At 35.0% G+C, this 15,101-nt stretch overlaps 1 protein-coding gene across 5 annotated transcripts in view; it reads left to right on the top strand.

The window, feature by feature from the left end:
* Positions 1 to 14,764, top strand: part of CSNK1A1 (casein kinase 1 alpha 1) — a 47,911-nt gene extending 33,147 nt beyond the window's left edge. For 2 of the 5 annotated variants that reach the window (XR_010660918.1, XR_010660919.1), the window contains 6 exons: positions 736 to 814; positions 1,543 to 1,617; positions 3,773 to 3,879; positions 4,930 to 5,078; positions 8,648 to 8,767; positions 9,518 to 9,955. Coding sequence is in view for 3 of the 5 variants with exons in the window: in XM_065918877.1 (XP_065774949.1) it covers positions 736 to 814; positions 1,543 to 1,617; positions 3,773 to 3,879; positions 4,930 to 5,078; positions 12,073 to 12,080 (418 nt within the window). In the remaining 2 variants the exon portion in view is untranslated. Of the gene's footprint in view, positions 1 to 735; positions 815 to 1,542; positions 1,618 to 3,772; positions 3,880 to 4,929; positions 5,084 to 8,647; positions 8,768 to 9,517; positions 9,956 to 12,072 lie in introns of those variants that run through there. The other 3 variants (XM_065918879.1, XM_065918877.1, XM_065918878.1) reach the window with 3 other exon arrangements.
* Positions 14,765 to 15,101: the final 337 nt, after the last annotated feature.

Genomic DNA, 15,101 nt, shown 5'->3' with positions numbered 1-15,101 from the left:
GCTTCTTTAGACAGTGCAGAGAAGCCAATTAAATGAGGCCTTTTTGTTTTCTTTGTTGAAACTTGTCTCTTGAGGAGGAAATACTGCACCATGGAAGTTAGAAGTTTAAAGGCAACTTTATTTTTGCAGCTAAAAGCAATACTTTTTTTCCTTAATGGTGATCTTGTGCTTTTTATATATTAGTGATGCAAGCTGAGTTTGGGGAAAGAATGTATTGGTTATTTTCATACGGAAAATATTACATGATTCCTAATGAGTCAAAATTTGATTGGTGGACCATCCTCTGTTCTCCTCTTCCACCCCTACATAAAGGATTTGGTTTAAACACTGTCATAATTTCTGTACTCTTTCTGTTTTTTGACTTGAATTCTAGTTTTTCATCTACTTTCATCTTTTGTCAAATCATTTTTCTTTTTGCCCCTTAAAATAAGCGTAGAAATGACAAATTATACACTTCCAGGTTAGGGAACTTCATGAGAAGAAGGTTATTTAGCTAAATTCTTTTTTCTCTAAAAGTTAAGTTGCAGGATCATGTTGGATTTTATAATTTTGAATTCTATGAGAAAATTTTGTTTAGAAGTAACCCATTAGGAACTTTTTAAAAATTGCCTTAACTTGCTCATGATGACAAATTACTCTCTATCCTTGCTTGGGAACATTTCTCCTGGTGTACCTGGCTCTTTCACATGTTCTTCATAATAACTTCAGCTTATAAATTTACATTTTCTTTTCTAGTCGCCGAGATGACATGGAATCATTAGGATATGTTTTGATGTATTTTAATAGAACCAGCCTGCCATGGCAAGGACTAAAGGTAAACCAGACTCACATTGCCTGCTTTTTGTTTTAGTGTGTTGCCATTATGTTGAAAATGTCTACTTTTCTGTACAGTAGAACTAGTTTATCCAGTAATTCCATATTATTTAATTGTCCTAACATTTTACTTGTTTCCATTAGTTAGGAGTTTGCCATTGCTTTTGTATTCGTAAATTAATGATAAATTACTGTGTTCAAGAATTTAATGGCTATTTAGGTACTTTATTGGTTCTTTCAAGGTAAATAGTCTGTATGTTTATTGAGCATCTGTAAGCTTGACAAATTGCTTGGTGTTGTGTAGGTAGCTTTATCCAATGTGAATATTTTTGCACTGGTAACAACAGTTGTTAATGTTAACTAAATGATGGGCACATTTGTTTGGTATTGATCTGCTTATACCATTGCCCTTGCTGAACATGGGTTAAGAAATCTAATTTAAAATTTGACCCCACCTATTTTTACTTAAATCATACATTTTAATGTTCCTGTTAGACTCAGTCTTTCCTGTTAGCTAAAAACATTCTTGAAGCAGAAAGTCATATGAAAAGTTAACAGTTTAGGGGGAAATTTTTAAATGTATTATGCTTTCATTCCTTTTTTCCCTAGGTTATGATTCCTCTTGAATCACAAGTGTATTTTTATGGGTAACATGTTAAACTAATAAGTTTAGTTTATCTTCTCATAATATTGAGTATGTTTGTGTGGTTTGTTTCTTCTTCTCCACAGGCTGCAACAAAGAAACAAAAATATGAAAAAATTAGTGAAAAGAAGATGTCCACACCTGTTGAAGTTTTATGTAAGGTAAGTGTACACTGATGATTTGTTTAAAAATATGAATGATCCAAAACCAAAAATGAACATTTTATTTCCCAGCCTCAGAAGTTAAACTTCCTATTGAGTAAAACTGTTTACTGTTTTAACTTTACTTTTGGTTGATTGTTGGTATTTTTAAGAATGACTTGAACATATCAGTCATTTAAAATAATTATGTTTCTGGTTTACACGCTATATGATCCGTTTTAAATTAAAGAAAAAATAAGAGAGCAGGTAAACTTTTCTAATAGAACCTCACTGATTTGTGAGTAAATTCAATTAAGAAATATTCTCCTTATTCCTGAGCTGGTGCCAGAGAAGAAAGAATATCCACAACTGGCGTATTGAGGAGTTAGGGAAACAAAGGCAAGCAGATTAGAACAATCCAAAAATAGGAAGTGTCCAGTAGTATATAGATGGCAGTTTGAATCAGACTCATTTCTCTGAAATCTCAAACATTATAGAGAGAAGCATGTGAGTTGAGAATAGAAAGATACTTGTGTCATGATGTCTCTTCCATAGAAAGAAGACCACATGGTCATCTTTGTGACAGTTGTATACCTGAAATAATTAGAAAACAATATATAATTATATATCTGTCTGGTTAGAAGGGAGAAATCAGCATGAGTTGAAATTGCACTTTGTGGAAGGGTGTAAAATGGTGATATCTTTATGTGTCTCCACACCTGCAAATTGGTTTTCACCTTTTCTGCATATCTGCAGGAGTGGAGGGAATGGGTTGAGAAAATAAGACCCTTTCTGAGAGTCTTTGTTTTAAATTATGAAATAAATTTTAGGCTGATGAGTAAAATACTCGTATGTTATAGTTCACCCAAATAACTTACCATGTAGCACTTATGTTGGTAGTTTTCTTTTGTAAAAGCAAGTTCATATGATAAATATGGAGTACTATTTTAATACAGCCTGTGAATGTATATTAAAAAGTGAAAAGCCCTATTATGAGTTTTTTAAAAATTAAAATGTGTAGTATGTTTCATTTTTAACTGTCCACCAAAAATGAAATAGCATAAAAGTACTTTGTAAAAATTAAATTTGTTTCTATCAGTATAATCAATAAAAATAAACGTTATACACATTTTATCCTATCTTCTGAATATGAGAAATTTCTCAAAACCATAAGGTTGTGGGAAGAGATTGCCTCTGTAACTCATCACCCTTCACATTCACATTTACTCAAGGGGAAGAGACTTGGGAGTTTTTGTTTTAATAGTTTGCATTTCTACATTCCTAATGGCAAAATCCTTTTGGTGACTAATATATATAGCCTTAAAAAAGTTCATATACATCTTTGAGAATCTTTACTAAGAAACCGAACATGGAAAAAATTGATATCCACAGCTGTACTTATTAGTATAATAGAGAAAAACTGGAATCCTCCAAATGTCCAATTATAGGGAACAGGTTAATTAGGATATCTTCACTAGGTCAGATAATACCAACCATGAACTTCTAAATAGTTTATGGGGAGGTTGGAAATAATATAGAAGAATGTTTTAATGGATTTCTTTTGATGGAAAAGAGAATATGTATATGTACAATATGATAACAGTTATTGAAAAAAATATATAAATATATAAATATATCCTAGTTTATTCATAGGATGAAGCATTGGATTGATCTGTATCATAATTTTGATTTCTCTGTATGATTGATTGCACTCTTAGTGGTTTTACTTCTCTGTTAATATAGGTCTATACTGCTATTTTTAAAGGTAATTTCAGAATGGAGAGAGTACCCATTCATTGTCCTGTTCTGACAAAGAACATTACAGGCCTCATTTTAGTTATTCTTTGTTGCCATCCAGTTACTGGACATTGGTAAACTAATAGGTTAAGAAGTCTGGTATCTAAATTATTTAAGAACCTGATACTGTAAGAAAAGGATATGCATTTCCTTTACCAATACTAAAAGATACTATACATAGTAAGGTGGTCTGGATGATGAAATTTTGTTAAATTCGTGTGGATAACAAGTCATATAATTGTTTTTTTAGTTCTCAGATCTTCCAGCAAAGAAGATACCTAAAATGTGTTTCTTGCTTGTGTTTAAAAACATTGAATTTTCTTAGAATTGAGTTTTTTGTTGTTTTTTTAATGTTATGTTTTAACTCTTGAACTTGTAGGGATTTCCTGCAGAATTTGCCATGTACTTAAACTATTGTCGTGGGCTGCGCTTTGAGGAAGCCCCGGATTACATGTACCTGAGGCAGCTATTCCGCATTCTTTTCAGGTCAGTTTTTAAGACTGTAAACTCCAGTGAGGGAAATTAGTTCAATCCACCCAACATACCTGTTCTGACAAGTTGCAGATAAAAGCGGATCTAACCAATATGAATGAAATGTTAAGGAACTGTGAGGCTGACATTTTTTTATTTCCAAATGTCCTTGAAGTGTTGTAGTTTCAGATGGAGAAACCATTGAATCTTGCTCAAAGTAGAATGTAAGTATTAGATACAAGTAACTGTTGGTGGAAGTGGGGACTCTCCAACTTGGTAGAGACTCCTGTTTAATACCAAAATGAATAACAATTAAAAATCAGACAAAGTTTATGATACTGTAGAGGTAGGCCCAAACTCTAGGGTCCCTAGGTAAACAACCCATAATTGGTCTTAAACAAAAGGGAAAAATAAAGTACATGTGACTTAAAAATCTTGGTTGGAAGAGAAGAATTAGGGACAGATAATCCTCTAATCCTACAAAAGTCTTGCATGGACAAAGTCAGCATAGACGTCTGTCTCTCAAACTTGAACAGTTCCGTGTCTGCTCTTGATTTGTCTTCAGGGGGTACTGTCTGTTATGAATATTCACCCAGATAACTGATAGCTTGACTCAGTATTTTTGTTGTTCATGCTGCCCTCCTTCTTTTTTTTGGCTGCACAGAGCAGCTTCTGGGATCTTAGTTCCCCAACCAGGGGTAGAACCACCACCCTTGGCAGTGAAAGCATGGAACCCTAACCACTGGACCATTGGGGAATTCTCGTGCTGCCCTTCATTCCCACTCCCCTGCTCCTTTCAAAAAAATTTAAAGGCAGCTTCTTTTTGAAAAGGGAGGGGATTTAATTATTCTTCAATACAGCAGACCAAAGTGGTGACATTTCCCTCCAATCATAATACGTAAAAAGTGGAATTAATTAATCAAAAAGGAAGGCAACTATAGGGAAAGAAATCTTACAGGAGCTACCACAAAGAAAAGAAATGCTGTCACTGTTTTGAAAGTTCAGTAGAGCATTTAAATTGGACCTTGTTGTTAATGGATTAATATAAAATTTTATATTTTCTAGGACCCTGAATCACCAATATGACTACACATTTGATTGGACAATGTTAAAGCAGAAAGCAGCACAGCAGGCAGCCTCTTCAAGTGGGCAGGGTCAGCAGGCCCAAACCCCCACAGGCAAGCAAACTGACAAAACCAAGAGTAACATGAAAGGTTAGTAGCCAAGAACCAAGTGACGTTACAGGGAAAAAAAATTGAACACAAAATTGGGTAATTCATCCATTTCTAACAGTGTTAGATCGAGGAGGTGGTTTTAAAATACATAAAAATTTGGCTCTTTGTTGTTAAAAAAAGACGTCCTTGGAAAATTTGACTACTAACTTTAAACCCAAATGTCCTTGTTCATATATATATGTATATGTATTTGTATATACATATATGTGTGTATATTATATCATTTCTCTTGGGATTTTGGGTCATTTTTTAACAATTGCATCTTTTTTACTCATTCATTAACCCTTTCCAAAATAAGCATTCAGTGTTGGGAATATGGTATAATCAATCAATCCAAAATCCTAGACCTAACACTTGTTGATTTTTAATAATGAATCTGGTTAGCCATGGTATTTTGACTTTTCAACTAACAGTGTTAAGAATTTTATGCATGTTAATGCTTTAGCATTTAAAATGGAACATTGAGAACATGATCTAATTTCAAGGGGGGAGTCTGGCATTGCCCCTGGAGTGTCTGTCTTCTCAGTTGCAGAGCACCTCATTTATCTCTTAAATGCTCAAGTAACTGAAAAGCTCGACACATCCTTTCTCATCACAAAAATAAATCTCTCTCTCTCTTTTTTTTTTAGTTGCTATTTACCAACATGTGTTCTTAAAAGGATTTTTTTCCTTAGGGCTTCAGTTTTTTTTAATTGTACAAATATTCAAGATCTAAACGGGATCTACTGTAGAACTGAATTCTGCAATTAACTCCTTACAAATTGGAAAAAAAGGAAAACTGGGGCGAATGCCACTTGGCTGCTAGTCTATTTCCCTTCTCTCTCTCTGGCATTCTTAGTACATTCTACTAAGGAGTAGAACTGTTAGGACACAGTACCATTTCTTATCACTGTTGCCACACAGTTCAATTCCTGTGTTATTTGTCTGTCTTTCTTTTCCCCTTTCTGGGGCTTAACTCCTGATACCTGCCTACTTCTAAAAGTGTAGTGGGTGGGTAAGGTTTGTTTGGGGGTTTTTTGTTGTTGTTGTTTCTAATAATGTAATTTCTGAATGACTGCTCTAGTCTGAACTTGATCTTCTTTGGTCCTTGTTATTTAAAAAATTTTGTAATATAAAAATAGGTTCTAATCTGAGGATACTGTTCAAGTCGTATAGTTAACTGATGTCATCCTCATCCCAGCAGCTCATCTATTAGAATGAAGTTGAGGTAGTTCACTTCCATGTTTCTGTATTTGGGAAGGATCCAAAGTTGAAAGTTTAATGTAGTGGGAGTTCTTAGAGATGGCAAACACTAATGCTTGTCCAGTGCTCTGCCTCTGCATCATAGTTGGGATTGTCCCTTTCTAATCATAGTGTCTGGCTCAGACAGTAAAGCATCTGCCTGCAATGCAGGAGACCTGGGTTCAATCCCTGGGTTGGGAAGATCCCCTGGAGAAGGAAATGGCAACCCACTCCAGTACTCTTGCCTGGAAAATCCCATGGACAGAGGAACCTCGTAGGCTACAGTCCATGGGGTTGCAGAGTCGGACACGACTGAGCAACTTCACACTTAAATCATAGTGTCAACAAGTTCTTAATGAGGTAGGAAGCTAGCTAGTATTGCTAAGAAGTGGTTCTGCCATTTAGGTAAGACCACAAAGACTCTAAACTGAGGACCTGACACCTACAGTGTATTTGCTTTTTTTACAAAATGAAACAAATTTTTGCCTAAAGCTAGCTGGGATAATAGGATCATCACAAGTTGCAGTTTCTAGAACTAAAATTAGATTGAAATCTTATCTGACCTAGAACATCTTCCTTCAGGCATTCAGCAGCCTTCAGAAAGAATAACCTTATTTTGAGCTAGTTTGCTTGTTAGTTTACTGTGTCTCTTACTCAATAAACAAGCAGAATTTTTGTCCTGCCTTATCCAGGTCTAAAAGATGAAAAGTTGGATCCGCTGAGTTAGTATGTTTCCTTCGAAAAAAATTGTAATTAAACTGAAGTTTAATCCCTATTTTGTATTGTAGCCATTTTTCATAAAAGCAACTTAAAATCTTGTAAAAATTTCATAGCGTTATTAGACACTGGGGTGATACAAATATCACACAAACATGGATGATTCATAAAATATACGACATTATCACCACAGACTACTAAGAACAAAATTCTTTAACTTGTTTTATTTGGGATATAAAACTTAGTGCCCTAACCAGATCTTCCACAAACCCACCCATATATAAAAGCCATGAAAGCTTGAAGGTGGCATGAAATGGAGAATCTATTCCCCCTAACTAACCTCTATGCACAACTCCATTATCTGGGTCATCCAGTAAGAAATCTCCTGTGAAGCCTGGAGTTTCTAAGTAATAAAGGTGTTTGAAGGCATCTCTTCTCTTAGGATCCCCTACTGTAAGTTTTTAGGTAAATCTCTGTATTGCAAGCACATGCATTCCAGGGAGGGGGGGGATCCCCCGAATAGTAGCTTTTACTAATATGTTTTATATAATAATATTGGGGAAATCCATGTCTAATATTTCTTCCATCAAAAGCTATAAGTTGTTCTGGCAGTTGACTAAGAATGTGCAAAGACTTCAAAGTCTGACTTAGCTAAGAAGGACTTCCTATGTGTAATAGACTTCTATTTACTTTTGTAAAAAGATCTTTTGAAATATCCATTTCAAAGGCCATCAAAAGACTAAGAAACAAGGCATCTCCTGTAAAGCTGGCTGTGATCACTACTGTTTTTAAGTGCTCAGGTGCCACAAGATTACAGTTACTGTTTTTATACAGATTAAAGAGGAAAAGAAAAGATTTACATCTGGTACACTTCCAAATGCATTTCCACTCCCTTTTATTCAACTATATTGATTATAGGGAAGGTACTTTTCAGGACATATAAGACATAGTAAAGGAAAGAGAAATATTTTTAGGACATTCAGAATTCACCTAAGTTCACTGTTTCTTTAGTATAGGGCAGAGATGGGGAAAATTGCAGAAGGTAGCAAAGCCAAAGGGGTATCCTCTCAGAATTCTATTACTCTCATCATCTTAACCCATCTGTTTACTATTCCACTGGCTACTAAGCATAACTGTATCATAATGTAAATGGATGTCAAATTGTTGGCATTTAATAGATTAGAAATACTTTTTCCATCACATTATGCTACATGTCCATGATCTTCCTTGAATTACCTTCCAGTATTTACTGGGCTTCTCTTACCATTTATGTCCAGTTTAACTTTTTCTGGCTTCACCAATTGCTGCCAGGAACGTGGCTGGTCATTCAGCAGCATAAACCAGATGACAGGGGAAGACCTTGAAATATCTGGAAAGACTGCTTTGCTCTGAATACTCTGAATCCAGAGGAGTGGCAGGGAGCTGCATCTCTTTCAGCTGCTGCTGAAATTTTTATCAGGTGTTTTTTCACTGCGGACAATAAAGCTGGAGAAAAGAGAACCAAATAACCCAACAGGAAATGAAGATGATTGCTTAAGAGTTGATTTGACATGATCTAAAGCCCACATCTCTAAGGCTTGCTGGACCTATCAAACTTTTCAACTTGTCAGATTGGAAACAACAGAAGACCTGGAACAACAGTCAGAAGACCTAGAAGAGCACAGTGCTGCTGACTCAGTGGTGTATAATGCAGACCATCTACCAATTGGGGAAGGAATCAGTTGTAACAGGTATTTTAAAATTCACATCCTTCAAAATCTGTAGCAGAATTAATTGCGTAAAAGAAAAGACAAGAAATCAGATCATCAGTCTCTTTAAAATGCAGTGTAAGGATGATGTGTACCCGCTATATTAAGTTGTCATCTATTTTGTTTGTAGTGATAAAAATGTTTCCCTTATCTTTCCCAACTGAATACATTTTAGTTTCTGTGGAAAAGGAAGAATTATTGTAGCTCTTCTTTCTTTGATGTTTTGTTTTTTGTTTTTCTTTAACTTTTATATTGTCAGTCTGATTCAGAATTCTCCAAGCTTGATTCTGATTGTGCACAAACAAAAAAACTACACAAGTGTGTTATAGGAAAAGGGGAAAAGTTCATTAATATAAATGGCATTCATAGTGAATATAAATATTATAGTCAATATTTTTGTCAAAAGTAATGTCTTATTAAGGAATTCTGAATTTTAAAAGCTCGTCACAAACTTCCTAGACTTACTCTTAGATAACTCTTTGAACTAGTTTGTGGTTCTGTTGAAAAACAAAGTCAAGTTCATATGAAGTTAATTTACAAATAGGATCAAATATATACTTTTTATGATATCGGACTGAGGGATAGAATCTCCTGGTTAATTGTATACAAATGAGCATTTTTTCTTCTTTTGCAGATTTGTTAAATCTTAAATGTAGCTATTAACTCCTGAATTTGTCACATTAGTTCTCCAGCCTTGTTTTAACTTTTCCCTCCTCTTTTTTTTTTTTTTAGGAACAAATGGATTCATTCCTTATTTTAACTGTTGTAATGAAGATGGGTTTTGGACTTTTAGAAGCCAGGAGACACCACCTGAACTACAAGACAAACCAAGGACTAATGCACACTGGGGAAAAGAATACTTGAAGATTGAATATTGAATACCTGCTGAATGCTCCTATTGGGATTTTTCCTAAACAGACATCTGTGACATTTTAGGACAATTCACCGGAGAAACATTGATCTCTGGGTGGAACATCCTACCGTTGTCCCGTCTGAAGAGTTTAATCTGGATGTGACTCCTCTCTCCTACCAGGAATATTATTAGGCCAGCCTTTAACCAGTCCCTAAACAATTGTAATCATTAATTAACCCAGCAGTTCTTCAAATATAAGATTAAAAAGATGAACAGATATAATTCTTATCCTTATTAAAGACAATAGAGTTTTCTAATATGTTGACTGATGATGTAACTTACGTTTTCTTTTTAGTTTGTTAGTGGTTTTTATTTTAAAGCTGTTTGGATATTCAGCATAGTACAGGTTTGCCCTCTACCTGAAAGTAGGGTGTTCTTGAAACTTTTCCAAAGCTACGTGGCATAAATTGAAAAAACAAGTTACCTTAGGATACATGTTGCTGATATATTGAGGTAATGCTTAGATGCTAGCAGACACAGTTCAGAGCTGTGGCAACTTCAGGGCTGAGAGCAGTTCCCAGGGGAAGAACTTGGTGGTGCCATTCTTACTACTCAAGGTGCATACTGCCTCTAGGTCTGCTGTGAAACGCTGAACACTGTTTTTGATTTTGCCTTTGTTTTTGTAAAAGCAAAAGATCTTTTAATTTCTTCTGGTTAGTTAAAATGGGTACTAATGTAGGTCTTTCCTATATGAAGTGTCATACAGTGAGCTTTTGAAAAGTTAGGTGGATATGTAATTAAATTATGCACTGTAATGTAATCGTGTAAGAAGCTGTGATAAATGAAGACCCAGCAATCGTAGTGGTTGTGAAAACATTTTTATTGTATTTTTCAATAATTGCAAAAAAAATAATTGCAAGACTTGAAACCAGATACTCATCAGGATAAGGATCATTGCTATATAGCTAACCCATAGTTTCAGTCTGCTTCAAAATATTCTGTATTTTAACATTGAAACTAAGTTAAAACGGTCAGAATTTTTTAAATTCAAGTTTGATCTGACAGCCTTTTTGTGGTTATACTGCTAATCCTGATGAATATGCATCAGCAAGGTGGTATTTGTTGTGATAAACTACATTTTCAGAAAGTTTTTTCTTTCATTTTTAGCATTTGCTTTGTGAACTTAGTACTAGGATGGGTAGCAAAGGCCTATTTCACACCTACTTTGTTGTTAGGCATTGTGCAGAGACGGAGAAGTACTCACGTCTTTGCCTTCGGAGCTTGTCACAATCTAGTTTTTATGTGAATAAAGGTGACCTTCTGCCCTTAAATGAAAAAGCAAAGACATACATGCAGGAAAAGTAAATTACAGAACTGTTTCATTTATCGCACAAAGCCTGTCAGAGATGGTCCTAAAAATGTTGAAGTACCAAAAAGCAGCTTATTTTTGGCAAAACATAATTTGTGCTGAGGAAGTGAGTGAGTCAATGGAATAAGCTAGAAATACACATACATATATATATGTATTGGCTTTAAGAGGAGAGATTGGACCAAGAGGGCGTTGATGCCTCTAGGTGAGAGAAGGTGCTGATGAGATATTCCTGATGTTGAGAGACAGTATATTCCTTTTAGCTACACATAAAGCTTATAGGCATTAGAGATAGACATAGTTCCTCTCATTGTCTTCAGCTGTAGGTAGAACATGGCAATTATATACCTGAAGCCTCCTCCTATTCAAACCTCTTTATGTAGTAGCCCTAAGGTCTAATTTGTGAAAGAGGAGGGGTGTATTTACAGAGTGAGGAGGCTTGAAGAAAAGCCAGAAGGCCTCATTCATTTACACATCAAATCAGTGGTAAAACTAGTGTTTTTAATGTAATTGATAAAGAATTTTTAAAGGTCTATGGTTCCTGTATAAAAACCATATACTTATTGCCAGATTTGTGTTCAGTGAAATAAGTCAGATAATTGTGCTTTTAATACATTTGTTAGTAAAGCCTTTTGTCCCTCATTCATATCAGAAATAATGTATGGAAAAGTTCTTGCTCATAGTGTGATTAAAACTATTTTCTAGTTGATAAAGCAATCTTTTTTTTTTTTTTTACTTGACAAATACATATAACGTATTCTAAGTACTAGAAATACAGAAGTAAAGGGAATAGGCTTATTGGAATTAACACTAATTCTCCATCCTGAGAATTGTATGCTGGACTGGAAGGCTTTGTATACCACTCCTGCCTAGAGGCATCCAGAACAGAAGTTTCCTGTTTTCTTAATTTTAAACAGTTGGCCTGACCTGGTGGTTTTCAAATAGATGAGAATAGCATGAGTTATCATTCTAAAGTAGTTATTTCCCTACTTTGGGTATGGTTAAGAAAATTTACCTAACTTGGATTTTAACCTGTTTTTCTGTTTTGATTTTTTTTTTTAATAGGTTTCTAAGCATGAATCAAGGAACAGAAGAAGCAGAGCAGATGATCGGAGCAGCATTTGTTTCTCCCCAAATCTAGAAATTTTAGTTCATATGTACACTAGCCAGTGGTTGTGGACAACCATTTACTTGGTGTAAAGAACTTAATTTCAGTATAAACTGGCTCTGGGCAGCATTGGTGATGGATGCTGTGTCCTGAGTTGTAGCCGCTGTAATTGTGAATATTAACTGAGATAGTGAAACATGGTGTCAGTTTTCTATTGCATTTTTTCAAGTGGAAAAGTTCACTAAATGGTTGACACACACAAATTGGTGGAGAAATTGTGCATATGCCAATTTTTTGTTAAAATCTTTTTATTTTGAACTATACTGCTTTGAGATCTCATTTCAGAAGAACGGCATGAACAGTCTTCAGCCACAGTTGTGATGGTTGTAAATGCTCACAATTGTGCATTCTTAGGGTTTATCCATCCCTGGGGTTTGCAAGTTGTTCACTTAAAACATTCTTAAAATGGTTGGCTTCTTGTTTGCAAGCCAGCTGATACGGTAGCAACCAAAGATTCCAGTGTTTGAGCATATGAAAGACTCTGCCTGCTTACCTGTGCTAGAAATAACAGCATCTAAGTGAAGACTTTAAGAAAAACTTAGTGACTACTAGATTATCCTTAGGACTCTGCATTAACTCTATAATGTTCTTGGTATTAAAAAAAAAGCGCATATTTGTCACAGAAATTTAGTTAACATCTTACAACTGAACATGTATGTATGTTGCTTAGATAAATGTAATCACTGTAAACATCTATATGATCTGGGATTTTGTTTTTATTTTGAAATGGGAGCTTTTTTGTTTACAAATTCATTAAAAACTATAAACTGTTTCTGTAAGGAAATGAGATTTTTTAAAAAACAAAAAAATGCCTTGCTGACTCACTATGAAATCAAAATCTCCCCAATTTTTTAATAGACTACTTCAAACCATTTGTTACGTAATATTCCTTTGCAAATCATTTTAGATTTACTGTCATACTTTCTCAAGTTTTTTATTTAAAAATTTTTTTTGCCCTGAAGCGGAAAGGCATTCTTTCATTTTTCTTCTTTTTTTTTTTTTAATGACTTGCAGACACAATACCTAGTGCTGCAGCAGCTGCCAGGACTTGGTATTGTAACTTTTGCAGCTTCAGACTAACAGCTGGACTGATTTTGAATAAGAATGAAAGCGTTAAAGGGTTTATCTATAAAATGAAGCTATTCTCTAAATTCCTGGTTGATTGGGCAGATTGACTCCTAATCTTGGAGAGCATCATACCATGAGAGATTCTTGTAATTGCTGATCCTCCCCGGCCCCCACCCATTTCTATAAATTATCTGCAGTTTATCTCAGTCTTACTGTGGCTCTTTTTCTGACCCAAGAGAAAGAAAAGCTTTCTATGACTCATTCTTTAGTGTAGAGTGAAAGTCGCTCAGTTGTGTTCAACTCTTTGCAACCCCATGGACACAATCCATGGAATTCTCCAGGCGTGAATACTGGAGTGGGTAGCCTTTCCCTTCTCCAGGGAATCTTCCCAACCCAGGGATTGAACCCAGGTCTCCCGAATTGCAGGCGGATTCTTTACCAGCTGAGCCACAAGGGAAATTAGTGTAATTTATTCATTTATAGCATGTCAGAATAAATTTTAAAACTTCTGTCTGAAAATGCTGCCAGGCGCCTATTGTGTAAATGTAGGTATTTTGTAAAAGATAACCTTGAAATTGTAAATTGACACGTGTTTGGTCAGATTGTGTCAGGTTTCCTTCCTTCCTTTTTTTTTTTTTTAAATTTGAAAACTACATTAGCAATAATTAATTCAGTGATTACCACATTCTGCCATTAACGGATATATTAGTACCATCATACTGCAGAAATCTTAATGAATATGAACTTTGGGTTAGGCAGCTTCTTGGTTTTCTTTCTATCCACCCATGTTGGTTAAGGTATTTGTTTCTTGACTAATAAACCCTTTGATACTTTTAGCCAGAAATCAGTCTCATAAAGCTATTTTTGAGTATAGTTTGTGTAAAATAAAAATGTTTAGCTTTGGTAATAACTTTTCCAAGCTGAACTCCCTCTAGCAAGATATTTTTCAGTGCTTTTATTTACTATGCACTTAGACTATGCACTTTTTCTGAAATATTTTTGTAACACTTAACTTTTTTGTATTTTTGCCATTTGAAAAGGTTGTGGTGTAGTTGGTCTGTAATTAAGTTGCAGATTTAAAACTGCTGTTAGCTTTGTAAATCAAAATATAGGTGTTTTTGTCCTGGTATATTGTCGTTCCATCTGCAGCTGGAGTTGGAATCCCATTGATCTTCTAGCTACCATTCATTTTCTTCACAGTTCACGAAAGAAGAATGTGAAATTCAGTGAATGCTGTTACTAATCCTGTCGGGAGATGAATCTCATTTCACCAAAATTAAATTATGTTTTTCCACTAAAATGATGATACAAGTTGAAGACACATCACTCTGAAATTGGAAGACCTCACCACTTAAGGCTCCGCAGTGGCTTACTCAGCTGAACTCTAGGTTACTACTCTTTACTTTGTTCACCCATTGGGGGGTGCAGTTTTTTTAAATGTTGGGAGATGGCCATTCTAACTACTGTTGAATGTCTGTTTTGGGAAGGTATAACAAGAAAATAAAAAAGAATATATATGAAGGGAGAGACTGGTTATCTCCTCCCATATGGTTGTGCTCATGCTCCTATGGCCTACAAGTGGAATTTTGGAGGGTTGCTTTTACTGTTATTTTCCATCAACAAGAGATTTCCTATCCTATATCTACTAGTCCTTGCAATGTTTTGAGCAAACTATACTTTATAAACTTAATTCCATTGTAATAAAAATACCAACCAAGAGGATTTTAGAAGCCAAGCCATTGAGCTAGTTTTCTCTAACATTTGCTGAGATATCAAGATTACATTCTTGCAACTTGACTAGAATGAACCTTGAAAAAGGGCGTCCTAGACGTTTTCAGCTTAGCTCCTAAAAATTCAT

The sequence above is a fragment of the Muntiacus reevesi genome, chromosome 1 (genome assembly GCF_963930625.1).
Source record: "Muntiacus reevesi chromosome 1, mMunRee1.1, whole genome shotgun sequence".
Taxonomy (NCBI): Eukaryota; Metazoa; Chordata; class Mammalia; order Artiodactyla; family Cervidae; genus Muntiacus; species Muntiacus reevesi.
The sequence above is the reverse complement of the archived record's forward strand: the minus strand, read 5'-3'. Positions and strand labels throughout refer to the sequence as shown.